This window comes from Tachyglossus aculeatus, chromosome 20 (assembly GCF_015852505.1).
Source record: "Tachyglossus aculeatus isolate mTacAcu1 chromosome 20, mTacAcu1.pri, whole genome shotgun sequence".
In the NCBI taxonomy this organism is placed as follows: domain Eukaryota; kingdom Metazoa; phylum Chordata; class Mammalia; order Monotremata; family Tachyglossidae; genus Tachyglossus; species Tachyglossus aculeatus.
Window position 1 is genome coordinate 4,378,550 of NC_052085.1, and position 27,936 is coordinate 4,406,485.

The following is a 27,936-nucleotide window of genomic DNA, read 5'->3' on the forward strand; positions in this document are numbered from 1 at the left end:
TTTGATAAATATCATTGATTCATACAAGGAGCCAGATTCTCCCCTCTCCTCACCCCCCAGCTTCAGTATTTCAACCTGACCTAAGTACTTGGTCACTGCTAGCACAGCATCTCCCTCTAGCACTGTAAACTGAAAGCCCGTTGTGGGCAGGGAATGTGTCTATTTATTGTTGTATTGTACTCTCCCAAGCACTTAGTACAGTGCTGTGCACACAGTACGCGCTCAGTAAATACAGATGAGTGACTATATACTGATTGTTATACTCTATTACTTCTCCTATCTATTATGTACTTTAGTGTCCATCTTCATACCCTGAGGGCAGGGACTTTCTACTGATTCTGTTGTTTCCTTTCAAGCGTTTAATAAAGTAGCCTACGCACAATAGACACTTAATAAATACTATTGATTGTGAGGAGGAGAACATAGCTTAAGGAAGTAGGTGGCATGGTTGAATATAGGTCGAATCAAGGCCAATTTTGTGGTGTGCGTGGGATTTTTGCGGGGCTCAAGTTGTTAAAGCCTATTAAAACTGTGTTGTATGTTCTTCCAGAAATTATCCTTTCGATATAGTGACGCTTCTGAACCTCGTTCTGTTCAAGGCATCTGACACGAACAGGGAGATTTATGAAATTTCCATGCAGCTCATGCAGGCACGTATCACTAACCTACTCGAGCACGTCATCCTTTAAGGACAACAGTATTAAATGGCACAGGTCAATAAATGATGCGGTAACTGACCGCGGTTCTCCACTCCAGTTAATTATTTTGTATATAAATTTGATTGTCACTTAACTTTATCCCTCCAGTTTAACACTAGAGAATATTCGTCACTTTGACCCTAATGACTCATTGAAAGCCGGGGACTTTATATTTGATTGCCATTGATTCAAATGGAGATATGGGGAATGTTTCTGGAATTCATGAAATCCTTTTGTTCCGTTCCTCCCTCTTCGATCTTGTAGATTCTCGAAGCAAAGCTTTTTGTGTACTCCAAGAAGGTAGCTGAACAAAGACCAGGCAGTATTCTCTTTGGAACGCATAGCCCGTTACCACCTCTCTACAGTCTGTCACTGTCTCTGCTGTCCTGTGAACTGGCCAGGATGTATCCCGAACTCACTCTTCCGCTCTTCTCAGGTACACAAGGACAATTTCCTAGTGTCATGTGTAAATGATTCCTTCTAGGTGTCAGTCCCGGGTAAATACTCATTCTCTCCCACTGCGCTGTAAGTAGCATGCAGAAATTGATTCTGGAAGTGAAGATTTCAAATGGGGAATGTGCAGCTCGGTAAAAGTTTTCTTTCCACAGAGCGTGTGTCCTCCCCAGAATGTTGTTCGACAAAGTGTTTTAAAATCCATTTTTAGAAATGATTTCTCCCAACTGTGTAATGATCCAGAAGGTAGGTGCAACCAGAGCCTCAAGAGGATTTTTTTCTTCGTTCCGCAAAAACTAACGGCAGCATTTCAATCCCCAAATTTCCCCTCTGCTGTTTTGCTCACTGAGCAAATCTGCATCTTTATCAGGTCAAAATGGCAGCTTTAATGTTTTACCTATGACCATTCAACATTTGCTAGGGTTTTAGTTTCATTTTTAGTTTAGTTTAGTTTTAGAGATGCATCGTGGCTCAGTGGAAAGAGCCCGGGCTTTGGAGTCAGAAGTCATGGGTTCAAATCCCTGCTCTGCCAATTGTCAACTGTGTGACTTTGGGCAAGTCACTTCACTTCTCTGTGCCTCAGTTCCCTCATCTGTAAAATGGGGATGAAGATTGTTAGCCACACGTGGGACAACGTGATCACCTTTGTAACCTCCTCAGCGCTTAGAACAGTGCTTTGCACATAGTAAGTGCTTAATAAATGCCATCATTATTATTATCATTATCCTTGTTCAAGGAAAAAATGGAAAAGATTCAAAAATTAACGCTTAATGAAATGTGGCATTCTCTCATATAAGCTACCATTGTAAATAATTCCCCAATTCTATCATTTTAACTATATAATTAATAAATAATTCTGAAGGTGTATTTTAATATATATACATATGTGTGTGTGTATATATATATATATCCCCACTTGACATATATATATATATATATATATATATATATATATATATGAATAGAAACCTCACGAAGCACTTCTCATGGAAAAGCTTCTTACTGGAATTGTCATTTGTCATTTTATTTTGAATAAAAACAATTCTTACCAGATCAAGAGGCTAATCAGGTGCCCACAAGCTGGGAGCTATCCTTTGATGGCTTTAGAGGGTTTCCTCCAGTAATTAGATTAAATTCACCAGGTACGGAGGCACTAAAGGAACCATCGGGCATAGTCTTAGATAGAAAAGCAGCATGGCCTTGTGGAAAGAACACGGGCCTGCGAGTCGGAGGATCTGGTTCTAATCCTGTCTCTGCCAATTGCCCACTCTGTGACCTTGGGCAAGTCACTTAAGTTCTCTGTGCCTCAGTTTCCTCAGCTGTCAAGTGGGGATTAAGTACCTATTTCCCTCTGCTACTAAGATGGTGAGACCCATGTGTCCAACCTGATTAACGCATATCTACATCTAGAAAAATTATTGATGCAAAGTAAGCATTCATTAGTGCAATAATAATAGTAATAATAATCACGAATCCGAGGGACAGGGACTATGCCTAATTCCCATCTGTCTCTCCCTGTGCTCCACACACAGGGCTTAATAATTACTATTATTATTACATGTCACTCAATGCCTGATATCGTTCTGTTTGGTGAGGTAACATCACCTTTTATTAAACCCCGTTGGCTCTAGAGGTCAGCCAGCGGTTTCCCACAACTCACCCCAACGGCCGTCAAATCATGCTCACCTATCTCCTGCCGTGGCTTCGTAACATCGAACTGGTGGACAACAGGCTCCTCCTCCCCGGCTCAAGCCCCAGCACCCCCGAAGAGGAAACGAAGGATGGAGAAGGAGAAGTTGCCGGGACGTACGGTCTGAAAGGAAATGGCTGGGGTTCTCCAGAAGCCACGTCGTTGGTCTTGAATAATCTCATGTATATGACCGCTAAGGTAAACACTGTGCACCGTTTCTTAGACTGTCCAGGGAGGGGTGACTCAGAAAGTGTGGAATATCTTGATTTTTCATAGCGCTTTTATTCCCAAAGTGCCTTTCACCATTATTTATATCAGTTTTGTCCCTGCAGCAGCCTTGGGAGTTAGGGAAAGGTTGGTGCCATTACCCCGTTTGTGCACATGACGAAACCGAGCCATCAAGAGGTTAAGTTACTTGCCCAGGGTCACCCTGCGGGCGCGTGGGGGAACGGGGATTAGAACCCAGATCCTCTAGCAGCATGGCTTAGTGGATAGAGCATCGGCCTGAGAGTCAGAAGGGCTTGGGTTCTAATCCCGGCTCCATCACATGTCTGCTGTGTGACCTTCAGTAAGTCACTTAATTTCTCTGGGCCTTAGTTCCCTCACCTGTAAAATGGGGATTAAGAGTGTGAGCCCCATGTGCGACAGGGACTGTGTCCAACCTTATCAACTTGTATCTACCCCGGCGCTTGGCACATAGTAAGTGCTTAGCAAGTACCGTAATTATGATTGTTATTATTACCCCCTCAATTTATTCATTCAGTCATAATTACTGAGCACTTACTGTGTGCAGAGCACAATACTAAGTGCTTGGAAAGTACAATTTGTCAACAAATAGAGACATTCCCTGCCCACAACAGGCTCACAGTTCTCTTCCCATCACACCACGTTACCCCTATAATACATGCATTGACAATTCCATCTCCCTCCCACCATCTAGACTTCACGCTAGATCTGATCACTATGATGATTTTTAAGATCTATTGACAAATGTGCAATTTTCTCTGCGTCCTATATGGACTGTCACTCTTAAGGAGCTTCTCGGGTTGTTTTTCAACTAACGTCATACAAGCAGTTTGTCTCCGTGTCTTCTTCGCTTTGGTCACAAGTGTCTCTTCTCCTCTGGAACAGTATGGAGATGAAGTCCCCGGACCAGAAATGGAAAATGCCTGGAATGCCTTAGCCAACAATGAGAAACGGAGCAACAATCTCCGGATAACATTGCAATTTCTCATCAGTCTTTGTGGAGTCAGCAGCGATACCCTACTCTTAGCTTATGTAAGTGCCTCTGGGATTTAAGGGATTTATTCTCGTCACTTTGTGCTTCCATTTATCCTGACCGGTTTCCCATCAGACTGAACTCTAGGACTGTGTCCTTGTCTGTTATGTAACTGTTTCCTCTCGCTTGCGTGTAAAACTGCAAAGCAGCATGGTGTTATTGCAGTAAAAAATAATCCTGCCTGACTGTTTGCCATGTTAGTTCTAGGAAGGAATAGGATCTAAATCAAATCCATTTTTTAATTAATTTATTTTTTTTTAGTAAATGTCTGGCTCCTTTCCAATGATATGAGCCATCACAACCTGCGGTGATTGTCACCTAATTCATTTCACACATAGAAGTCATTTAAAAAACACCCAGTTCTATTAGACTACAAGGGCTGTGGTCTGCGAAAATTTCCATTAAAGAAAAACCATGCTGTAGGATTCATGTCCACGAGCAATTTTTTTTTTTCCCGATAAAACTGCGTGTTTCATTAACATGTGAATTCGTATTTTCTGTTCTTTAAGAAGCCTTGCTTCCCCTGAAAATGTCTTACAGTTCTGCTGTTCTGGGCTGTATCTGCTTAAGTACATCTTGACAGGCTTGAGACTCTCTAGGCCAGTTGCCATTACCGATGACACGATGACAACTTTCACCCAGAGGCAAAGTTATTTTTGAATTGCCAGAGAACAAAAATCTACCTAAACTCAACCATTTCCAGTTGAGAAGGAGGTGGCAGGGGGTTGGATTTCTTGTTAAACCTAAATAGAGGGGTTTTTTTCCCCTCTGGTCCATAGAAATTAAATTCCTTCTTTGGACAGGACCCTAAATCCAAGCTTTCAACTCTTATGGATCTCCTGTTCACCACAGTTAACTGTGAGAAATCGGGTCTTCAGGAATGGTGGGTCACTTGGCAGTAAATGTGACACAATTATCAGGTGTAGATTTTAAAATTAATTACAGCAACAGAATGGGGGGGGGGGGGAATCAATGAATCAATTGTATTTAAGTACCAAACTGCAGTCTTCTAAGTGCTTGAGAGGATTCAGTAAAAGGCCCTGCCCTCAAAGAACTTAAAAACTTAATAGACATTAGGAAATTTCTGGTAACGTGAATCAGCAAGTGTGAGAAGAGCACTGTTTGGATTTTGATGAATGATGTTGATTTCCCCTCTTTGGATCCTCCCAGAGCTTGTCTTTGGCGGGTGAGCCTCTCAGATGCATCATGCGTTGTCCTTGTTGGTTGGGAATTGGGATCAGGCCAAATGACGCTTTTTCCTTTCTTAGATCAAGAAGGTGGCCATCTACTTGTGTCGCAATAATACCATCCAGACGATGGAAGAACTTCTCTTTGAACTGCAGCAGACCGAGCCGGTGAACCCCATAGTTCAGCACTGTGATAACCCACCCTTCTACCGCTTTGCCGCCAGCAACAAGACTTCAGCGGCTCCCTCTGGTATTAATCTAGTCCTCCTGTTCTGTATGTGATGGCTGATGTACTGAAAGACAGAAAATCAGAGGGAGAGAGAGAGAGAGAATGCGTGCCCAGATAGGAAAGTCCGTTTGGATTTAGGCTTCCTCTGAGGCCAGGGATGGGAATCACCTGGAAGTTAGGCCACATTCTGATGCAGCTTCTCTCACTCTTGGGTCCACACACACGTGCCGGAGGGATGATTCCGGAACATCCTCACTTAGAGGACCATCTGGAAGCCCAAGTGCCCCATCTGGCTCGGAAGATGAGTCAGGATGGACATCAGGCAGATCCGGCCTCCCAGTTACTCTGGCTGTGCTATAGTTCTTCATTTCAGCCAAACCCTGGAGAAAGCACCTCCCTTTGGCTCACCACTTTCTCCTCTCTGAAAATCAGTTACTCCCTTGGATAATTCTTGCTCGTGCCGTGGCTGAGTGAAATTTTCCCTTCGATAATATTAACATTCACAAACCAGCTTCTGAGCATTGAGGTGCTCTCTCCTACTTAGACTTTGAGCCTCGTTATTATTATTCTGCTGCGTGGCCTTGGGCAAGTCACTTAACGTCTCTATGCCTCAGTTACCACAGCTGTGAAATGGAGATTAAGATTGTGAGCCCATGTGGGACAGGGAATGTGTCCAACCCAATTTGCTTGTATCCACCCAACAGTGCATGGCACATAGTGAGTGCCTACCAAATGTTATTAGTATTATTATTTCTATTAGTGTTATTAATATTATGTGGGACAGGGACTGGGTTCAACCTGATTGCCTTGCATCCTCCCCAGTGTTTAGAACAGTTCTTGACACATATAGTAAGGCCTTGTTAAGGGATTTATATGTGTCTTGTTAATCCTTTGTTAACCCAGATAAACTGGAGGAGTTACCAGTTTGGTGAAGTTGCCAATTCTCATTTTTATGTGTCTTTTTAAAGCTCAAGGACACTAACTATAGGTTTCTTGGGCTTTAAAAAGAATTTCATCCCTAATCTAATGAACTCTGACTTGGGATCCCCAGGTTTATCTTGAAGCACCGAACAACAGGATCCAAAAGATTTCAGTAAAGAAATTACTGTCTTTTAGCCTGGAAGAGTAATTTGCTCTCAATCAATCAATAGTATTTACTGAGCCCTGTTATGTGCAGTGTGCACTTGGAAGAATATGGGAGAATTAATAGACAGCCTCTCTGCTCCTGAGGAGCTTACAGTTTAGCAAGGGGAAAAAGTAACTAATTCTCACAGCCTGGACGAAACTTACCTTGCTGTCATACATCGCATAAATAACGATTGCACCCTAAGATATAATGAGCCAGGCTGTGTAAACTTACTTTCTTTCCCAAGTAAGCTGAATTAACTTGTAGCAGCAAACTCATCATCTTGGGTCTTGTAAGTGCTGATTTTTTTCTGTGGTATTTGTTAACTGTTTACTATATGCCAGGCATTGTACTAAATGCCGGGGTAGATACAAGCTAATCAGGTTAGACACAGTCCCTGTCCCACATGGGGCTTACGGTCTTAAATCCCCATTTTGCAGATGAGCTACCTGAAGCACAAAGAAGTTAAGTGACGTACCCAAGGTCACACAGCTGACAAGTGGTGGAGCTGGGATTAGAACCCAGGTCCTTTGAACTGCCAGTGCAGTGATCTATCCACTAGGCCAGAGTGGTACTAAGTGGTACCCAGGTGTCTTGAAAGTCTATTCAAAGTCCATATACTTCATTTCCAGAGGATAATGTTCTCATCCTGGTTTTTCTAATTAGACCAAGGCTCATCCATCGTTTGTTCTTGTTAAGAGGCTCTCTCATTAATAAGAGCAAATCCAGCAATTTCGTTTCATTTCCACTTGCAAGAATTCAGCATCAAGAGTTCTTCCATGGTGATTTTCATATGATTCATTAGTTCATCTTTCTCATTGGCCCAGAGAATTGAGGTTGGCCCCGATTAGGATCTAAATAGGCTTAGAATTGGCATCTTCACCAAACTGGTAACTCCTCCAGTTTCTCATCAGATGGGACTTTCTGAGCGTCTTATGGCCCTTCCATTTCTCCCTAAGTGCCCATCATTTTGTTGGGGCATGGATGTTTTAAACAGTACATTCTAATGATAAGTTGTGTGGACCCTGGGCAAAAGGTTTATTCCAAATCCTTGGTGATTGGTTCTTCTTAGATGTGGCCCCAATCCTGTGAACTGGCAGCGGGCCAGGGGAGATGCCCAGGAAGACCCACTAACTCACCTGAGGATCCATGATTCTGAGGTGGTGTGGAATCATGCCACGCTGGTTTGGGAAGGGGAAACCAAAAATTGTGCTTGAACACTAAAATTGTTCTGAAATTCCCCCTTGGCATTCGTGAGACTAAGGAAAGTCATTAAGGTATATTTGGGTCTTTCATTTGACACACCAGGCTTCAAGGGCGATGCAGTCCTGGGCTTTCCCCCCTGACCGTGGCCTAGTGGATAAAGCACGGAGCTGGGAGTCAGAAGGACCTGGGTTCTAATCCCAGCTCTGCCTTTTGTCTCCTGTGTGATCTTGGGCAAATCACTTCACTTTTCAGTGCCTCAGTTACCTCATCTGTAAAATGGGGATTTAAGACTGTGAGCCCCATGTGGGACACCAAGTGGGAAGCTTACCGTAAACCAATTTCTAACCAGAGCCAAACTCTTCAATTCCCCTAGGATAAATTCCCCTCAGACATACATTTTCCCTAAATACTTGGTCTTTGGGATTTTCATATCATTCATTTTTTCAGAGAAGCAGCGTGGCTCAGTGGAAAGAGCACGGGCTTGGGAGTCGAGAGGTCATGAGCTCTCTTCCTTCCTTCAAAGCCCTACTGAGAGCTCACCTCCTCCAGGAGGCCTTCCCACACTGAGCCCCCTCCTTCCTCTCCCCCTCTTTCCCCTCCCCATCCTCCCTGCCCTACCTCCTTTCCCTCCCCACAGCACCTGTATATATGTTTGTACAGATTTATTGCTGTATTTATTTTACTTGTACATATTTACTATTCTATTTTATTTTGTTAATATGTGTTGTTTTGTTGTCTGTCTCCCCCTTCTCGACTGTGAGCCCGCTGTTGGGTAGGGACCGTCTCTATATGTTACCAACTTGTACTTCCCAGGCACTTAGTACAGTGCTCTGCACACAGTAAGCGCTCAATAAATATGATTGAATGAATGAATGCGGGACCCCTAAATTGCTTGCATCTTCCCCAGCGCTGGCACACAGTAAATGCTTAATAAATGCCATGCAAAAAAGAAGCTGTCTCTATATGTTGCCAATTTGTACTTCCCAAGCACTTAGTACAGTGCTCTGCACATAGTAAGCGCTCAATAAATACAATTGATGGTGATGATGATGATGAAGCTGGCCCCAAATGGAGTTTTTCACTCTATCTTTATTCCAATCTCACCACAGGAACCACCTCCAGCAGCAATACAGTGGTAGCCGGCCAGGACAGCTTCCCTGACGTGGAGGAGGGCAGGATGTTGAAGGAGACGGATGAGAGGTTGGTGGACATGTTTGTACCAGAGAATTCCAGGATCCAATAATAATAATAATAGTACTTGTTAAGCACTTACTGTGTGCTAGACACTGTTCTAAGGGCCGGGGTAGACACAAGTTAGTCAGGTTGGACACAGTTCCTGTCCCACGTGGGGCTCGTACTCTGAATCCCCATTTTACAGATGAGGAAACTGAGGCACAGAGCAGTGAAGTGACTTGCCCAAGTTCTCACAGCAGATAAGTGAGTTGTGTGGGTTCATGAGGGACAGCAAGGTGCGGCGGATTGAGTGATTGTGGGTGGGAAATGTGCCTTCCTTTTTATTATATTTTACTCTCCCAAGCGCTTAGTACATTGCTCTGCACACAGTAAGCCCTCAGTAAATATAACCAAGTGAACAAATGAACAAAATATCCTGAGGCCACCCCGTTACTGCAATCCTGAGTCTGTTGGTATTGTATAAATCCAGTTGACATGGCATTTCTGCTGCCATGGATTAGTACTTGGACAAGAACAGGAAGCATGCCAAATGTTTCCGTCCTTTGATGTCTAGAAAAAAAGAGATAAAGTTTTTGGTCGGCGGTTTGAAAATCCAAATAACATCCACAGCCCCGTATCTTGCTGTAGCTGTTATCTGCAGGATTACAACATGTCTGGATTCCTGAATTCAGTCCTTAGTTTGCTGGAAAAACTGTATTTCGGGCTTCTTGCTGTTCCCCCTCTGGTGTCTGTACTCCTCAGACAGTACAAATTCAAAGAATTGGCATCTTCAGAGGGATGAAGGGAAGATGAGTGGGAAAAGTGGGTTAAGAGAGGGAAAGAAGGAGAAGTTTGGGGGAGCTGGAAGAAGCTGGCTCCTTCTGAGTCCTGGAAAGCTCTGAGAGCCTGAGTCTGGGCTGGGCACCGCAGCAGCGGAAAGAATGGAAGTCCTTTCCCAGGTCTTTATAATATTAATAATAATAATAATAATGGTATTCACTAAGCACTTACTGTGTATTGGACACAGTCCATGTTCCATGTGGGACTCATGGTACAGATGAGGAAACTGAAGCACAGAGAAGTAATGATAATAATAATAATAATAATGATAGCATTTATTAAGAGCTTACTATGTGCAAAGCACTGTTCTAAGCGCTGGGGAGGTTAACAAGGTGATCAGGGTGTCCCACGGGGGGCTCACAGTCTTCATCCCCATTTTACAGATGAGGTAGCTGAGGCCCAGAGAAGTTAAGTAACTTGCCCAAAGTCACCCAGCTGATAAGTGGTAAAGCTGGGATTTGAACCCATGACCTCTGACTCCAAAGCCCGGGCTCTTTCCACTGGGCCACACTGCTTCTCAATTTGTCCAAGGTTACATAGCGGACAAGTGGTGGAGCCCCAGAGTTTAGTACAGTGATTAGTAAGTACTTAACCAATACTACAATTGTTATTATCATTATTATTATTATGCAGCCTCACTGTCGGTGAAGCCCCAGGAACCTTGTAGCTGGAAGGTTAGTTTGGAAGCTGAGAAAGGCTACAAAATCATGAAGCAGGGGGGATTTGTTGTTCACCAAATCCCTTAGGAGGGCAAGAGTTGCAGCTAGAAGGAGGTAGATTTAAAATGAGTATAAGGAAACACTTCTTCACAGATATAAGGACCAGTGGAAGTTGTTTATGTGGAAAATTGTGTAAGCCAAAGATATCAGCAGGTTTAAGAGGATTTAGGATACCTTCATGGAAGAGAGGTCCTTAAAGGGTTAATAGAGGGAAATTTAGGGATGGGAGAAAGTTTATTTTTAAGTACTAGGATGGATTTCAAGTAGGGCTACTAATCATCATGAGGTTTCTCCAAGCAGCCTCTGGCCACTGCAAAGGACCAAATCCTGAGCAGGATGGACTGCCCTGACCCGGGATTGGCTTTGCTTCAGTTCTGTTGTCATCCAGCGCTTAGAACAGTGCTTGGCATATAGTAAGCGCTTAACAAATACCATCATTACTATTATTATCACCTCAGAACCAAAAACCAACCCTACCTATGTTCTTGGATTCTCTTCAGAATATGCAGGGCATTTTTTCACCCTTAGAAAGAAAGTGGAGAGAGGATGGGACATGAAATGTGTCCAACCTGATTAGCTTGTATTAGCAGTGCTTAGTTCAGTATGTGGCACATAACAGGCACTTAAAAAGATGGAAGAAAGAAAGGAAATGGGAAAATTCTGCAAATGTAGTGTAGCAGGTTAAGGAATTGTTTCCTGAAGCTCTCTAGCCATTTGATGGCATTCAGTAATATGGCACCCAAGGTTTGACATGCTTTGATTTTTAATCCTGATCTCTGATCTATTTAATAAGTACAATGCTTAGGTTTTCAGCGTTTCCCTTTCAAAAAAAGTTATAAAATTGATTGTGATCCTCATATTTATATTAAAACCGGTCTCACTCTGAAATCATGTCTGCATATACAAATAAAAAAACAAAGAAAACCCCTCTTTTCCCAGATTCTAACTTAGCTTTATGAACAGGTTTTCCTTTCTTATCTCCTCCCTTTCCTTCTCCTCCCTCTGCCACCCATTTCCAAACATTCCCTCCCATTCCAAGGGAAAAAGATATTACTTTTTTTGAAAAATATTTTAATATATTTCTGTAGTGTACTCTTGAAAGCCATCTGAATAATATACAACCATGCATGATAAATATCATCATGTTTCTCTACAGTGATTTTTTTTACAGTGATTTTTTTTTAACAAATAATTTTCTGTCATTTGAAGGTTTAGTAATGTAATCAGAGCCCACACTCGGCTAGAATCAAGATACAGCAATAGTTCTGGAGGATCATATGATGAGGACAAAAGTAAGTATTAATCTGTTAATCATCACCTAAGAGAGGTAAAATGTTGGAAAGAGAAAAGTGTCTAAATCTACCAAATGTCACAGTCTTACAAGTAGTTTCTGTCTAGATAAATTTAAAGGGCCAAAATGTGGCGTCTCTTCATTTTATTCCGACTCTTCAGATTAACGTGAAGTCTTTGGCCAAGAGAGCTAAAGAAATTGAGCCAGACCCAGAAGAAATTAGTCATTGGGCAAATAAGAATTTCAATAAAAATTCAGAATACTGCCCCAAATGTGGGCATCTCTTCATTTTATTCTGACTCTTCAGATTAACATGAAGCCTCTGGCTGAGAGCTTTAAAGAAATTAGATCGAACCCAGAAGAAATTAGTCATTGAAATAAGAATTGCAATAAAAATTCAGAATGCTACCCCAAACCTTGTTTTTATGGGCCGTTCTTACCTTCTGTTACCATTGGCATCATTCCCACTGGGGCTCGGTGTGTAGGCTAGTTGCCCGGCGAGGGTGCATCATGAAGAATATGCAAGAATTTGATTTATAAAGACCCGATTTGCGGCCAAATTGACCATGGCGTAGTGCCGAAGCAGTGCCTCAGTGTCACAGACCAGTGGGTGCTTGGCAATGGAGCCGTCTCAGTAGCTGCTGGATTCTTCCTTGATCACATTAGCCAGCTCTTTTCAGGATCCCTGCTCAGCCATTCATTCATTCATTCAGTCGTATTTATTGAGCGCTTACTGCATGCAGAGCACTGTACTAAGCGCTTGGGAAGTACAAGTTGGCAACATATAGAGACGGTCCCTACCCAACAGTGGGCTCACAGTCTAGAAGACTCCCTCAATCTAAAACCTTCACCACAGGTGGGCCCTTCCTAACTTCTGGCAGTCTCGCCATCCGTCGTCCCCCACCACCGCAGTGAGACTTTGGTTCTCTCTTTTAGCAGTCACCCTCCTACCCATCAAAGCTCTGCCGAATTTAAGATTGTTTTAGGATGTGGATTTCTATGTATTTCAGGCTGAATGACAAATTGACACCTGTCTACTTGTTTTGTTTTGTTGCCTGTCTCCCTCTTCTAGACTGTGAGCCCGTTGTTGGGCAGGGGCCGTCTCTATATGTTGCTGATTTGTACTTCCCAAGCGTTTAGTACAGTGCTCTACACACAGTAAGCACTTAATAAATACAATTGAATGAATTAATTCATGAATTAAACACTCGTACATTGCTCTCATTCAGACTCTGATCCACGCTTTTGCTCTCTGATAACAGACGAGCCCGGTCAACTGAATGATGTAAGCTCCCTACTGTAAGCTTGTTGTAAGCAGGGAATGAGTCTACCAACTCTGTTATATTGTACTTCTCCAAGCGCTTAGTACAATGCTCTGCACACAACAAGCGTTCAATAAATACAATTGAATGAATGAGTGAATGAATAAATGCAAGGTCACTCAATAAGTAGGGTCACGTCATCATCTACAGACCATAAAAGGAGACAACAAATCTGGATCTCTAGGGTAGGTGTCTATACCTAGGGAAGGAGGAAATTGTTCAGGCAATTCTAGTTCCTGTTCATTGGATTCAGTGAATTCCTTTCACCCAACTCAGCTTGCTTTTATTTTTCATTTCAAGTAACGAAATGGTAGGCTAGTTGTGGGTAGGGAACGTATCTACCAACCGTGTTATATTGTACTCCCTCAAGTGCTTAGTACAGTGCTCTGCACACAGTAGATGCTCAATAATACGATTGATTGATTGATTGGTGTCTTACCTCACTGAAATAAAGCATGGTGTCTGTCTCACCCCACAGATGATCCGATTTCTCCGTACACTGGCTGGTTATTGACTATCACGGAGACCAAACAGCCCCAACCTTTACCAATGCCATGCAATGGAGGATGCTGGGCACCTCTGGTAGACTTCCTCCCGGAAACCGTCACTCCCCGGGGTCCACTGCACAGGTGAGCTGAATGGGGTGTCAGGAATTACAACCTCTTCTGCTTTTTCTATGAATACCGAAGTGCGTGATCAGGCATCCACTTCCCCAAATGGGAAACCTTTTGAGAGTCTAGCAATTTTCTAAATTCCCTTGTCCCTGTGTTTGGGCAGGAATTTGCAGTAGCCAGTGTGTAAATAAGTACTCCTTGCCGAAGATCACCATATGGGTGCGTGAATTCTTCCCAGCAACACTCTTCTCTAAATCTTTCTCTCCCCTTGAAATTTGCAGTGCCGGAATTTGCATTCCGTCCCTCAAAGGGCCCCTTCTACTGCCAGAATTTGCATTCCATCTCTCAAAGGGCCCCTATCAATCAATCAATCAATCAATCGTATTTATTGAGCGCTTACTGTGTGCAGAGCACTGTACTAAGCGCTTGGGAAGTACAAGTTGGCAGCATATAGAGACAGTCCCTACCCAACAGTGGGCTCACAGTCTAAAAGGGGGAGACGGAGAACAAAACCAAACATACTAACAAAATAAAATAAATAGAATAGATATGTACAAGTAAAATAAATAGAGTAATAAATGTGTACAAACATATATACATATATACAGGTGCTGTGGGGACGGGAAGGAGGTAAGATGGGGGGATGGAGAGGGGGACGAGGGGGATCCTTAATGTTTTCTGAAATCGGGATTAGGTAACATGTAATTACATTTCCGGCCTTGATTTTTGCAATTGTATTGATAAGGTGCAACATCGCTGTCATTTTCATGACCGAGATGGTGGTGGATCACAGCGTGAGAGAAGATTGGGCTCTTCACCTCCCCTTACTACTTCATGCTCTCTTCTTAGGTAAGACTTATCCTAGAGGAATGTCTGTATATGTCAGGGCCCTGGGCCCCCAAATAGCAGAGACTTTGGGGTAATTTTCTTAAACTTTTGCCTTTTAGCAATTGGAATAATTTCATTTCTCCCTGACCAGTCATGAAACTTATTTCCAATACCTATCTTTGGTCAACCCTTGCTTCTGTTGTTTTATTATCATTAAAAATACCCCAAGTATTAAATAACTAGAAATTTGCTGGTTTTGGACTTTGTTAGAACATCTTTTTCAGTATCCCTAAAACAGGGAAGCCTAACATATCAATAAAATGAGGCCATTTTCAAAAATTGCATTCAGGTATGAAGTAGAATGGAATGCCAAAGTGGACACAGTAGGAAATATAAAGTTTGTAGTTTATGAGCTTATCTGGGCCTTTAAGTACCTTTTGATGATGGAGTATAGTGTCTTGGAAATTAAATTACTACAACTAAGAATTTCTGCCTATTAGATCTAATGTGGAATTTTCTGTTTATCCAACAACAGATATTTTTTTAAATGTTATATTTGTACTGAGGGGCTAATTCATTGCAAAAAATGCTATTTTAGGAGTGGGAGGTTAAGGACTGTGTATATGTAAATATCAACTATAAGAAAAATAAAGACTGTACTGATTAGTAGTGGATGCTGTCTTCACTGTCCCACTTCTCTTCAGTCTAAATCAATAAATCAGTCACTCACTGTTACTTATTAAACTCTTACCTTGTGGAAGGTACTGCAGTAAGTGAGAAGGAGGAAAAGGGTGACTGAGAAAGAAAAGTAGGTAGACCAAGAAAAATGTGGGGAACATGAGAGGGGAAAGAGAGAGAAGAGGGACTGCTGCTCTGGTCCTCAGAATGGCAGGCGGACCTGGATTTCGTGTGTTAGGAAAGGGTTTCTTGAGGCAAAATTGGGCCAATTTCCCCTGGGGCTCAAAGGTGATGCATACTTTTTGTGAAATTCAGTCTGCCGGGCATTGTACAAAACACCCGAAGACAGCCCCTGCCTTCCTGATGGAATTCGAATTTGATTTATACTAAATTGGGAGACGGAGAGTAAAAGTGTGTGCAATCTACAGATAATCCAAAGAGGCTTTCACCAAAAGTTTTGATCTATTTCCCATCAAACCTATACAAACTCTGCCAGCAAACTACTCCGTTTCTTCTCCCCTCTGTTGTCTTCCCTGTCTTGGAATGAGGTACTAGGAGGCAGTGGAAAGGCTCAGAAGGTGGACAGTATGAAGGAGAAGTTGGCAAAACAAGGCTTCCGACAGTCCCCAGATCATAATCAGCCCCAACAGAATATAGCCTCTAAATAGTCTCCAAGCCACCAGCAGAGGAGACACCGATGAAACAGGCCCAGCAGGGATTGGGAACTGAGCAGACATGGATGTTGAACTGTCGTCTTGCCTATCTTCTCCCCGGCCCACCGCCGCACTACCTTCCCCTCGCCCCCCGCCCCATTTTGTAGAATGTTTTGGTAACAGGATTAAAGCAATTCCTTTCCCCCCAACCACAAGCGTCAGGGAGTAACTGAAATCAGGAAACTCGACGACCACTGTGCCCGGTGTTTGCTTTGTGTGGATGCTCTTGCCTCCCTTGGAATGCGTATTGTTTCTAAAATTAAAACTAGTTTAAAATATGTTGCTCAGGTCTTGACCATTACCGTCCAGAGGTCTTTGAACACAGCAAAAAGCTGCTACTCCACCTTCTGATCGCTCTGTCTTGCAACAGCAATTTTCATGCCATCGCCTCAGTGCTTCTGCAGACTGGAGAGATGAGTGAAGCTAAGACTCTAACAGTTCAACCAGCCTATCTTCCCGAATACCTCTATACAGGTAATAATATAAAGGAATGGGGCTGGGGAAGAGAGTCTCCAAGACTTTTATCATTTCCAAGCTGTTAAAATTCTAATGATTAAAAAAGTTTTCATCATTTAAGTCAGCTTATGCCTCTTTAAAGTTTCCAGGATTACGTCATATCACTTTACCAGCATTATCATTGTTTTAGCAAACGTTTCCCTTTTATTGTAGGCAGGGATCATGTATTTTTTTGTTGTGCTAACGCTTAGTACAGAGCTCTGCATTCAGCAGGCACTCGATTAGTGGTACTGATTGATTTGCACTTATAGATCAAGTAATGAACAAACCACAAATTTTACTGTGGCAAATAAGTTGTTAGACCTTTCTCTGAAGTCCCGTGACTAAGTTTTTCGGGTGCTTACGTGAAGCCGATTGATTTTTTGGAGATCGGTCCATGAATAGTTGCTCAAAGAAATGTGGATCTATTTTCCGTAGAGGATTTAGTAGGAACACTTTGTGAACAGCCACAGCAAGGCTGAACTGATTCTTGTCGTGAGCAATACCTCTGATGAATATTTGTATTTGGAAAGGTTTAGAAGTTAAATATGTGAAAGGTTAAATTCTTACATAAACATATTTGGTGGTGCCGATCTGCATCTGGACGATTTCCTTTTTCACCCAAGAAATTTGAAAATGCCATAGAGGGTTCACCAGTAACCCACTTACTCTTTCATCCTTTTGATGTTTACTTCATTAAGAGTAATAACAGAGAATCATGACATTGTGGCTGTACACATCAGGTATTTTCACAGCGGAAGTGAGAGGGTGGTGGGAGAAACATGAACTCAGTAATTGCAAGGTGTGAATTTTACGTGTGGGTATTTTTCAGAAGACTTTATTTGCTTCACAGTGTTTCAACTTAAAGAACCTTTAGCAGCAACACTAAGGCAGCAGAAAAGCAGGCATTAACTCCTCCAACAGAAAATGCTAGGAAAAAAGCCCTGGATGTTATCGTTAGAAATGAGGACTGATTTATTGCTAAGATTGGCAAATAGCAGAGAGGATGGATAGACCTCATTTTTGCCCATAGAGACAATAGTTCATAAATAGCAATTTCACCATTAACAAGTTTTTTGGAGAGCACATCTTTTGGCATTAGAGCGAGACTACCAAACATCCAGAGTTCATTACCTGTCTCTCCAGTACTTAAAATGTAGCCTGGAGGCAAAATCAGGGTGGCCGAGTTACCATGCTGAATGTAGCTAATGAAGTGCAATTTCATTTTTATTGCACTTTTTTGTGCAATATGACCCATCCCCCAAGATGCTCAGAAGCACTGTTGCCAGCAAATGAATAATAAGCAGGTCTCTATTCAATTCAGTCATATTTATTGAACGCTTCTGTGTGTGCAAAGCACTGTACTAAGCACTTAACATTTTTGGATGGTAATTGTTCCTCCCATGGGAGGTGATTGGTCACCTGCTGGTTACCATGACTAAATTTACCTTTCAGTGAACAAAATGGTACTTGGATATTCTCAACCTTTAGGTATAAGGCTTGACGTTCTGAAAGGATTTATTAACCATTTAGCGAGGTTCATATATGATTTATTAGAAGACAAACGGGGCCTTGTTTGAAGATGAGAGAAGTCAAAAAGGGCACAGGAAAACAGACCCCCTCCCCTGACAACCTCCCCCACTCCCATATACATGGAACAATCAATCAGTCAAAGGTGTTTATTGAGCGTTTACTGTGTGCAGGGCACTGAGTGTTGGGAGAGTACAATTCGATAGTATTGGTAGGCCAAATCCCTTCCCTCAAGAAGCTTACAGACTAGAGGAACAGACACAATCGGTCGATAGTATTTGGTGAGGACTGGCCCTGTATTGAATGTCTTGGGAAGTGCGGTCGAAATAAAAGACATAATCCTTGCACTCAAGAGTAATTTACAGCTAGGAAGACAAAGAGAATGGGACTATTAATAAATGAGCGCTTAAGTAACAGTGTACAAACCGCTGTACTTGGCACTGTGATACCTATAGTTGCACACACAACAGAAGCACACAGAGGGGGAATAATGGTGGCCTGTCTACCTCTCCCCTCCTTTCCTCCCTCCTGAGGATATACAGCTGTATATATGTATATATGTTTGTACATATTTATTACTCTATTTATTTATTTATTTATTTATTTTACTTGTACATATCTATTCTATTTATTTTATTTTGTTAGTATGTTTGGTTTTGTTCTCTGTCTCCCCCTTTTAGTCTGTGAGCCCACTGTTGGGCAGGGACTGTCTCTATATGTTGCCAATTTGTACTTCCCAAGCGCTTAGTACAGTGCTCTGCACACAGTAAGCGCTCAATAAATACGATTGATGATGATGATACAGGCTTTTTCCGAAGGTGGCAGTGGGAGGAGAGGGAAGTCTTCTCAGGCCATGTTCATCACATTCCCACTCCACAGGGAGACATGGCGACAGCAGGCAGGTGGGAATTACATCGGGTCATGAGGAAGAGCTTCGGTTGGAACAGGGGAAGTTTAGGTTGGTTTGGCCCCTGCGCTGCAGTCTTTTCACCCAGTCACACTGTGGGTCCATCTAAGAACCCATCAGAGCACTAGGAGCCCAGACAGTAACACTTCCAGCGTCATGTGTGGATTGCCAAAATGCCTGTCATAATACCCATGACTCCTTTTTCCTCAACCTTTCTTCTAGGGCAGAAAACCTTTGTTCTTGTTCATTATCCAGGAGGGTAGTGCTACTGCTTTCCCTCCTGCTAGTCCAGCTGCTGGCTAACGCAGTGGAAATGTGGGCACACATGCATACACGAGGAACAGGTTGAGGAGTGGGAATGTGATGAACATGTCCTGAGAAGACTTCCCTCTCCTCCCACTGCCACCTTCGGAAAAAGCCCGTATATCCTCAGGAGGGAGGAAAGGAGGGGAGAGGTAGACAGGCCACCATTATTGCCCCTCTGTGGTGATATAATCCTTGCACTCAAGAGTAATTTACAGCTAGGAAGACAAAGAGAATGGGACTATTAATAAATGAGCGCTTAAGTAACAGTGTATAAAGTGCTGTACTTGATACTTTGATACCTACAGTTGCACACACAACAGAAGCACACAGAGGAGCCTCATTAAACATGGTGGCCTCCTCAGGCTAGATTAGTGCATTCCAATTTTCTCTTTCTCTTCCCCCAAGGTGGCTTTGATTTCCTGAGGGAGCACCACCAGTCCTCCCCGGTGCCAGACTCGGGGCTGAGTTCCAGTTCGACCTCCTCCAGCATCAGTCTGGGAGGCAGCAGCGGGAACCTCCCGCAGATCGCCCAGGAGGTAGAAGACATCGACACGGCAGCCGAGACGGATGAAAAAGCGAACAAGCTCATCGAGTTTCTGACCACCAGGTAATACAGGACCCGTATGTTGCCATTTCAGATGGCTCATTCCCTTTTCGAAAAGCAACCCCCCAAAAGCCCAAAGAGAGACGTCGGTGCCAAAGAAAATCCCATTCTGCCGCAGATGTTATACCCGCAGGGGTCGAGTTGATGGGCAGAGAATAGTGGGTGTTTTACTGCCTCAGCTGAAGTCAGAGTTAATGCGGAAGGGTAATTGTACTGCTAACTGCAGGGTAGCAGTTGGTGTCGGGGGAGGGAGTCGGTGGGCGGGCCAGGAGACCCTGTGGTGAGCCCAGCTTGGACCAGTTGACTAAACCTGGCCAAGCCTGCCAGCTTTTGGCATTGACCTAGGATCTGAAGCTGCAGCCTGCCAGGAAGCAGCTGCAGAGGAGATGGTGCCTTGGCTTCCTCCAGGCTGAAGAATAAGTGGAGGGCAGAGACAGCAGGGTAGCTCATTTTAGGGGAAATGAAGCAAGCTGGCTCTTTAAAAACATCAGAACAAGGCAAAACTACAGCTGAGCTTTCCATGCCACCTCACTCAGAATTTTTATTTATATAAAAATATTTTTTATTTATATATAGTATTTGTTAAGTATTTTGTTAAGCATTTGGTATGTCAGAAGGTCCTGGGTTCTAATCCTTATCTGTTATGTGACCTTGGGCAAGTCAGTTCACTTCTGTGTGCCTCAGTTGCCTCATCTGTAAATCGGGGATTAAGATTGTGCAACCTGATTATCCTTCCTCTCCCCCCACCCTCCATCCCCCCATCTTACCTCCTTCCCTTCCCAATAGCACCTGTATATATGTATATATGTTTGTACGTATTTATTACTCTATTTATTTTACCTGTACATATCTATTCTATTCATTTTATTTTGTTAATATGTTTGGTTTTGTTCTCTGTCTCCCCCTTCTAATAATAATAATAATAATGATGGCATTTGTTAAACGCTTACTATGTGCAAAGCACTGTTCTAAGCGCTGGGGGGGGATACAAGGTGATCAGGTTGTCCCACGTGGGGCTTACAGTCATCATCCCCATTTTACAGATGAGGTAACTGAGGCTCCGAGAAGTTAAGTGGCTTGCCCAAGGTCACACAGCAGACATGTGGCGGAGCCGGGACTCGAACCCATGACCTCTGACTCCAAAGCTCGTGCTCTTTCCACTGAGCCACGCTGCTTCTCTAGACTGTGAGCCCACTGTTGGGTAGGGACTGTCTCTATATGTTGCCAACTTGTACTTCCCAAGCGCTTAGTACAGTGCTCTGCACACAGTAAGCGCTCAATAAATGCGATTGATGATGATCTTGTATCTACCTGAGCACTTAGTACAGTCCCTGGGTCATAGTAAGCGCTTAACAAATATCATAAAAAAATTTACTGTGTGCCAGGCACTGTGCTAAGTGCTGGGGTAGATAGAAGATAATCAGGGTGGACACAGTCCACAGACCCTCCGACTCCAAGACCTGTGCGGTTTCCACTAAGGCCACACTTCTTCTCCCCAGAAATCATTTAGTGGAAGTCATTTCGTGGTCAAGACCAAAGAGTTATCGGGAACCTCGTGCTTTTGTATTTCTCTGCCATGCCAGCCACATTTATTCTCGAGCGTGGGAAAGGCAGTGAAGTCCGAGACAGTCTTTACGTGACGGACTCGTCACCGTCCTCGAGCGTCTCCCTGAGAATTAACATTCCCTCTGAGAATCAGACGTCCTGGATATTTTTGGAAAGCGAAAGGATCCAAGGGAAGATTCCTTACCTTCCAAAAGTGCCCATTTCAGATCAGCCAAATAGTCCAACGACATGGCAGTCCCCTATAGACCGTAAGCTCGTTGTGGGCAGGGAACGTGTCCATTTATGGTTCCATCGTACTCTCCCAATGCTTAATACAGTGCTCCGCACACGGTAAGCGCTCAGTACATATGATTGAATGAAGGAATGAGGAGTGCTGAAGTCCCTAAATGCCTTTATTGTGTTCCTTTTAAGGGCTTTTGGTCCACTTTGGTGCCACGAAGACATCACCCCCAAGAATCAGAATTCCAAGAGCGCCGAACAGCTCACCAACTTCCTGCGTCATATCGTCTCCGTGTTTAAAGACTCCAAGTCAGGTATCGTACCCTCGGTCATTAAGTGATGCCTCCGGCTCCATCCGCCAGCCGCGTCCCGGTTCAGGTTAGGAGCCCCGGTTGCCATCACCTCCACTGAGCGAACAAGGTATGAGCCTTGATTCCGAGCCAAGAACTCCTGCGAACGAATTGGTGATAGGGTAGCGTCACTCACACACTTTCGTCCCTGCTGTTCATGCTCCCGTTGGGGTTCTGAGTGCAAAGAGCAACTAGGAAGGCAGGGGTGCAGTATGGCCTAGGGGATAGAGCATGGGGCTGGGAGTCAGAAGAACCTGAGGTCTCGTCCCACCCCTGTCACGTGTCTGCTGCGTGACCTTAGGCAAGTCATTTCACTCCTCCCTGCCTCAGTTACTTCATCTGTAAAATGGGGATTAGCGAAGCAGCGTGGCTCAGTGGAAAGAGCCCGGGCTTTGGAGTCAGAGGTCAGGGGCTCGAATCCCGGCCCCAACACAAGTCTGCTGTGTGACCTTGGGCAAGTCACTTAACTTCTCTGAGCCTCAGTTCCCTCATCTGTTAAAATGGGGATTAAGACTGTGAGCCCCACGTGGGACAACTTGATCCCATTGTAGCCCCCCCAGCGCTTAGAACAGTGCTTTGCACATAGTAAGCGCTTAACAAATGCCATCATCATCATTATTATTATTATTATTAAGACTGCGAGCTCCTTGTGGGACAGAGACTGTGTCCACCCTGATTAGCTTTAACCATGCCAGCCATTAGAATAGTGCTGGACACATAGTAAGCACATAACAAATACCACCATTATTGTTATTATTGCGAGAAACAGGCGAAGGTGTTTTACGGGCCGAACCCATTTGTGACCCAGTTGGCCACTACAGTGCCCTCACCCTTGCCACCTACCATTTTTCAGGATCCTTGCTGAGTCTGTCCCCCTGGAAGAATGCCCTAAATTTGGCCAGAAACCTTCCCCGTCGATGTCACGGCCCCAGTAGACATATCGAAGACTAAAGATGGGTCTCGGCGGGGAATTCACCCACTTCCTCCCGCCACCCCACCTCATCCGGGAGCCGTGAGGCCGGAAGGGTAGGGACAGGCAGTGGTCAGCGCCCCTGGGGGGGAGCTTGGCTCTTTCAGCGCTTAGAACAGTGCTTTGCACATAGTAAGCGCTTAATAAATACTATAATTATTATTATTATTATTATTACCAACTGGAACCCATTCGGCCTGGGGAGTGAGTGAGTGGAGGTCAATGTCGGACACCAACTTTTGGTAAGGCCTAGCTCTGCAGCTGTACCCGTTCCCTCCCTCTCTCAGGGTAAGAGCTGAGGTGCCAATCAATCAATGGTATTTATTGAGCACTTACTGTGTATAGAGCACAGTATTAATCTCTTCATCATCATCATCATCAATCGTATTTATTGAGCGCTTACTATGTGCAGAGCACTGTACTAAGCGCTTGGGAAGTACAAATTGGCAACATATAGAGACAGTCCCTACCCAACAGTGGGCTTCACAATCTAAAAGGGGGAGACAGAGAACAAAACCAAACATACTAACAAAATAAAATAAATAGGATAGATATGTACAAGTAAAATAAATAAATAAATAAATAAATAAATAGAGTAATAAATATGTACAAACATATGTACATATATACAAGAGCTGTGGGGAAGGAAAGGACGTAAGATGGGGGGATGGAGATGGGGACGAGTGGGAGAGGAAGGAAGGGGCTCAGTCTGGGAAGGCCTCCTGGAGGAGGTGAGCTCTCAGCAGGTTCTTGAAGGGAGGAAGAGAGCTAGCTTGGCGGATGGGCAGAGGGATTGGGGGCATTCCAGGCCCGGGGGATGACGTGGGCCGGGGGTCGATGGCGGGACAGGCGAGAACGAGGTACGGTAATCTCTTGGGAGAGTAAAGCGCAGCAGAGTCGGTAGACACATTCCTTGCCCACAGCTGAAGAGAGGAGGAGCACGTGGAGAAAGAGAATGAGGAGGAAGAGAAGGAAGAAAGAGCAAGGAGTGGTGATTGTGGAAGAGGAGTTGAGTACAAGCAATAATAATAATAATAATGGTATTAAGCGCTCACTATGTGCCGAGCACTGTTCTAAGTGCCGGAAGAACTGCCCAGATCACATAATCTGAGGTTTGGGACTAAACATAATATAAAAACATAAATGGCCTCTGGAGTATTGAAATTGGAGTAAAAGCAGGGTAAACCTGAAAAATTTGCAACCTATCTGTAAGGGGGCATATTATTCCATCTACAACCCAACCCTATTATCCCATACTCGACACAGTAAAGCTCCTTTCCGAACGTGTGTGTACATGAATATTTTTGATCATCACATGAGCCAAATAGAGAATTATCAAAATTATTCTTTGGAAAAATAAATTCCTAATAGTTCATGCCAAGCCATGATCTCAGTAGCTGTCTGCTGCTACCCGCTAATATTCTAATTTTCATGACACTATTTGAATATAATGTCCTGATGTAGTGCGATCTCATGGCACTACCTGCCTCACTCAAACAAAATTGTCCCTGAACTATCATTGCAACTTTTTGCTTAAGGAATAAAAAAAAAAAGAAACACACATGATCAGGCACTGTCTTTGTTTGAGTAAAATAGGATGAATGGTGAAAATCACCCCTGAGGGTAGCTTCCCAAAATTAGAAGTGTAGAAAAAAATTTACTGGCGAATGAAAATGTCCCTTAAATACCAGCATCATTAAATGATGCAATTTATGGAAATAGGGAGCAGGAACCTAAATGAATGCTGGAGGCCATATTTTTTATTTTGATTAAAATGTTGACATTCCCCTTACAGGGTTTCTTTTAACTCCCAGCCTGCACCCTTAAGGCGGTGTTGTTCTGCATGAGTAATCTAAAATTTTAAATGAGTCTGCTAATGTTTCCCTTACCCTCAATTTTCTCTCTGTTTCCACCTTTACATTTACCCTGTGGGCAGTGCATTCTAGAGAATTAATCATCATCATCATCATCATCAATCGTATTTATTGAGCGCTTACTATGTGCAGAGCACTGTACTAAGCGCTTGGAAAGTACAAATTGGCAACATATAGAGACAGTCCCTACCCAACAGTGGGCTCACAGTCTAAAAGCCAATTAATAAAACCCAAACCTCCATCCTGGTCACTCAGGAGCTAAAATAGACTCTCTGTCTTAATTACATTATGTATTTAATAGTATTATCCTATGATCTATGATAATACTAATCCTAGTATTATCGTATGATGGAGAAGCAGCGTGGCTCAGTGGAAAGAGCCCGGGCTTTGGAGTCGGAAGTCATGGGTTCAAATCCTGGCTCCACCAACTGTCAGCTGTGTGACTTTGGGCAAGTCACTTAACTTCTCTGTGCCTCAGTTACCTCATCTCTAAAATGGGAATTAAAACTGTGAGCCCCCCGTGGGACAACCTGATCACCCTGCAGCCTCCCCAGCGCTTAGAACAGTGCTTTGCACATAGTAAGTGCTTAAAAAATACAATCATTATTATTATCTCGTTCTGAAGGATGGTCCTTTGAATTAAATCTCGTGTTGTCGTTGTTTATACCACTGAACTAATTATGGCCCAAACTGTGAAATAATGTGCAGCTCATGGGATTATGTAATACTTGTGCCTTCAGGGAGGTTTAGATTAAGGCTGCAGTGGTTCCCTTGAGAAGCAGCGGGGCTCAGTGGAAAGAGCCCGGGCTTGGGAGTCAGAGGTCATGGGTTCTAATTCCGACTCCGCCACCTGTCAGCTGTGTGACTTTGGGCAAGTCACTTCACTGCTCTGTGCCTCAGTTACCTCATCTGTAAAAAGGGGATTAAGATGGTGAGCCCCACATGGGACAACCTGATCACCTTGTAGTCCCCCAGCGCTTAGAACAGTGCTTTGCACATAGTAAGTGCTTAACAAGTACCATCATCATTATTATTTTTATCAAAGTTCACTTCCACCCATCCTGGAACAAATGTAGATCCCTAAAATCTCTACCCCTCTTTCCCTCTGTCCCTCTATCCCTTTCCCTCTATCCCTTTCCCCCCGCCCTCTCAACTTCTGCGTTTCTTCCTCTCCCTTTCTCTTACTCTCTTCTTCTCCCTTTCAGTACCCTTCTCTTCCTCTCTGTCTCTTTTTTGTCTCTCTCACTGTCTTTTGCTCCATCTCCTATTTCTATCCAGGAGCAAGTGCCACCTCCACGTGGCCTTGTGGAAAGACCACACCACAGGTCTGGGAATCAGGAATCCCAGGTTCTAGTCCCGGTTCTACCTCTTGCTTGCTGCACGACCCGGAGCCAATCACTCAAATTTGGGGGCCTCGGTTTTTTCACCTGTAGAATGGGGATAAAATGCCTCCTCTCCCACCCTCCTAGACTGAGCCTTGGGTGGGACGGGAACTGTGTCCAATCTAATTCTCTTGTATCTACCCCTGAGCTTAGCACAGTGCTTGCCACCTACTGCTTAATAAATACTATTATACTATACTATACTATTATACTATAGTTATCATTATTTGGGGGATTAGGAAGGCCTCAGAGAGACCATATTAGTGGCAACAGGGCTGCCGTCCTCCCTTAGGAAATGCAGGAGATGTTCCAGATGCAAATATGCACTCTCCACCCCATTCAGTGGTATTCAATCAATCAATCAATCGTATTTATTGAGCGCTTACTGTGTGCAGAGCACTGTACTAAGCCCTTGGGAAGTACAAGTTGGCAACATATAGAGACAGTCCCTACCCAACAGTGGGCTCACAGTCTAAAAGGGGGAGACAGAGAACGAAACCAAACATACTAACAAAATAAAATCAATAGAATAGATATTCATTGAGTGCTTACTGAGTGCAGAGCACTGTCCTAAGCACTTGGGAGAGTACCATACAACAGAGGAGGTAGACTCATTCCCTGCCCACAACAGGCTTAGTGTCTTGAAGGGGAGATGGACTTTAAAGTATATTACGAATACGTGTGGGGTGAGGGCGGGATGAATATCAAGTGCTTAAAGAGTACAGTCCCAAGAGCCTCTGGCATTTGTGGTTAGTTTTAATACTGAATCCCTCTGCAATGCTAAAACTATCTCAGGCCTGATGCTGCCTGCTTGGTATTTACACAAGGGACATTTCTTTGGTACCAAAGTCTAGAGAAACAGAAGAATGTAAACTTATAAGACCTCCCTCATGAACAGGGTCGATTGAAGTTCGCACACCATTCATATAAAACTGGGATTTTGTGTTTATAAAAGAATCAGAATTTTCTCAGACCCTTGAATGGGGAAGCCATGAAGATCGTGACAAATGTAAACTATGTAATGTATTACACCCTGCCACTTATCTTATTTCTTGGGTAATTAGTTCTGTTCTGTTGACATTCAAAGTTAATAAATAAGGAGCACAGTTTTCCCATAATATAGCTGTTCCACTTCCTATTAGAGCCTTTTTCTTTCTCCTGCTTCCACTCGTCGGGGGCAGTGAATTTATGCCTTGCTTCTGCTGTATTCTTCCAAGTGCTGAGAGCAGTGCTTGGCACTGAGTAGGCATTCAATCAATCATCTAATTTATTGACTCCCTTCTACGTCGCCCTGACTTGCTCCCTTTGTTCCTATCCCCCTTCCAGCCCCGCAGCACTTATGTAATTTGTTCATTTACGTTAACATTACATTTGTTCATTACATTTACATTAATGTCTGTCTCCCCCTCTAAACCGTAAGCTCACTGTAAGCAGGGATTGCCTTTTATAAGGTCCTCTCCCAAGCACTTAGTACAGTGCTCTGCACACAATAAGTGCTCAGTAAATTTAGTTGACTGCTTACTATGAGCAGAGCACTATACTAGGCTCTTGAACAATAGTACAAGTACAGTAAAGGCTTAGTAGAATAAATGTAATTCAGTAAATAACAGTGATGGATCCTGTGCCTGTTTATTCTGTGGCAACATAGACATTTAGGGAAATGCATTACCTCTTTCTGACAACGGGC

At 43.5% G+C, this 27,936-nt stretch overlaps 1 protein-coding gene across 8 annotated transcripts in view; it reads left to right on the forward strand.

The window, feature by feature from the left end:
• Positions 1-27,936, forward strand: part of FRY (FRY microtubule binding protein) — a 305,032-nt gene that overhangs the window by 234,338 nt on the left and 42,758 nt on the right. For all 8 annotated transcript variants that reach the window (XM_038761610.1, XM_038761611.1, XM_038761607.1 and 5 more), the window contains 12 exons: positions 551-650; positions 963-1,134; positions 2,783-3,039; positions 3,973-4,119; positions 5,389-5,557; positions 8,978-9,068; positions 11,810-11,892; positions 13,692-13,842; positions 14,573-14,676; positions 16,335-16,520; positions 19,690-19,891; positions 21,866-21,987. In XM_038761610.1, the coding sequence (XP_038617538.1) occupies positions 551-650; positions 963-1,134; positions 2,783-3,039; positions 3,973-4,119; positions 5,389-5,557; positions 8,978-9,068; positions 11,810-11,892; positions 13,692-13,842; positions 14,573-14,676; positions 16,335-16,520; positions 19,690-19,891; positions 21,866-21,987 (1,784 nt within the window). The remainder of the gene's footprint in view (positions 1-550; positions 651-962; positions 1,135-2,782; positions 3,040-3,972; positions 4,120-5,388; positions 5,558-8,977; positions 9,069-11,809; positions 11,893-13,691; positions 13,843-14,572; positions 14,677-16,334; positions 16,521-19,689; positions 19,892-21,865; positions 21,988-27,936) is intronic.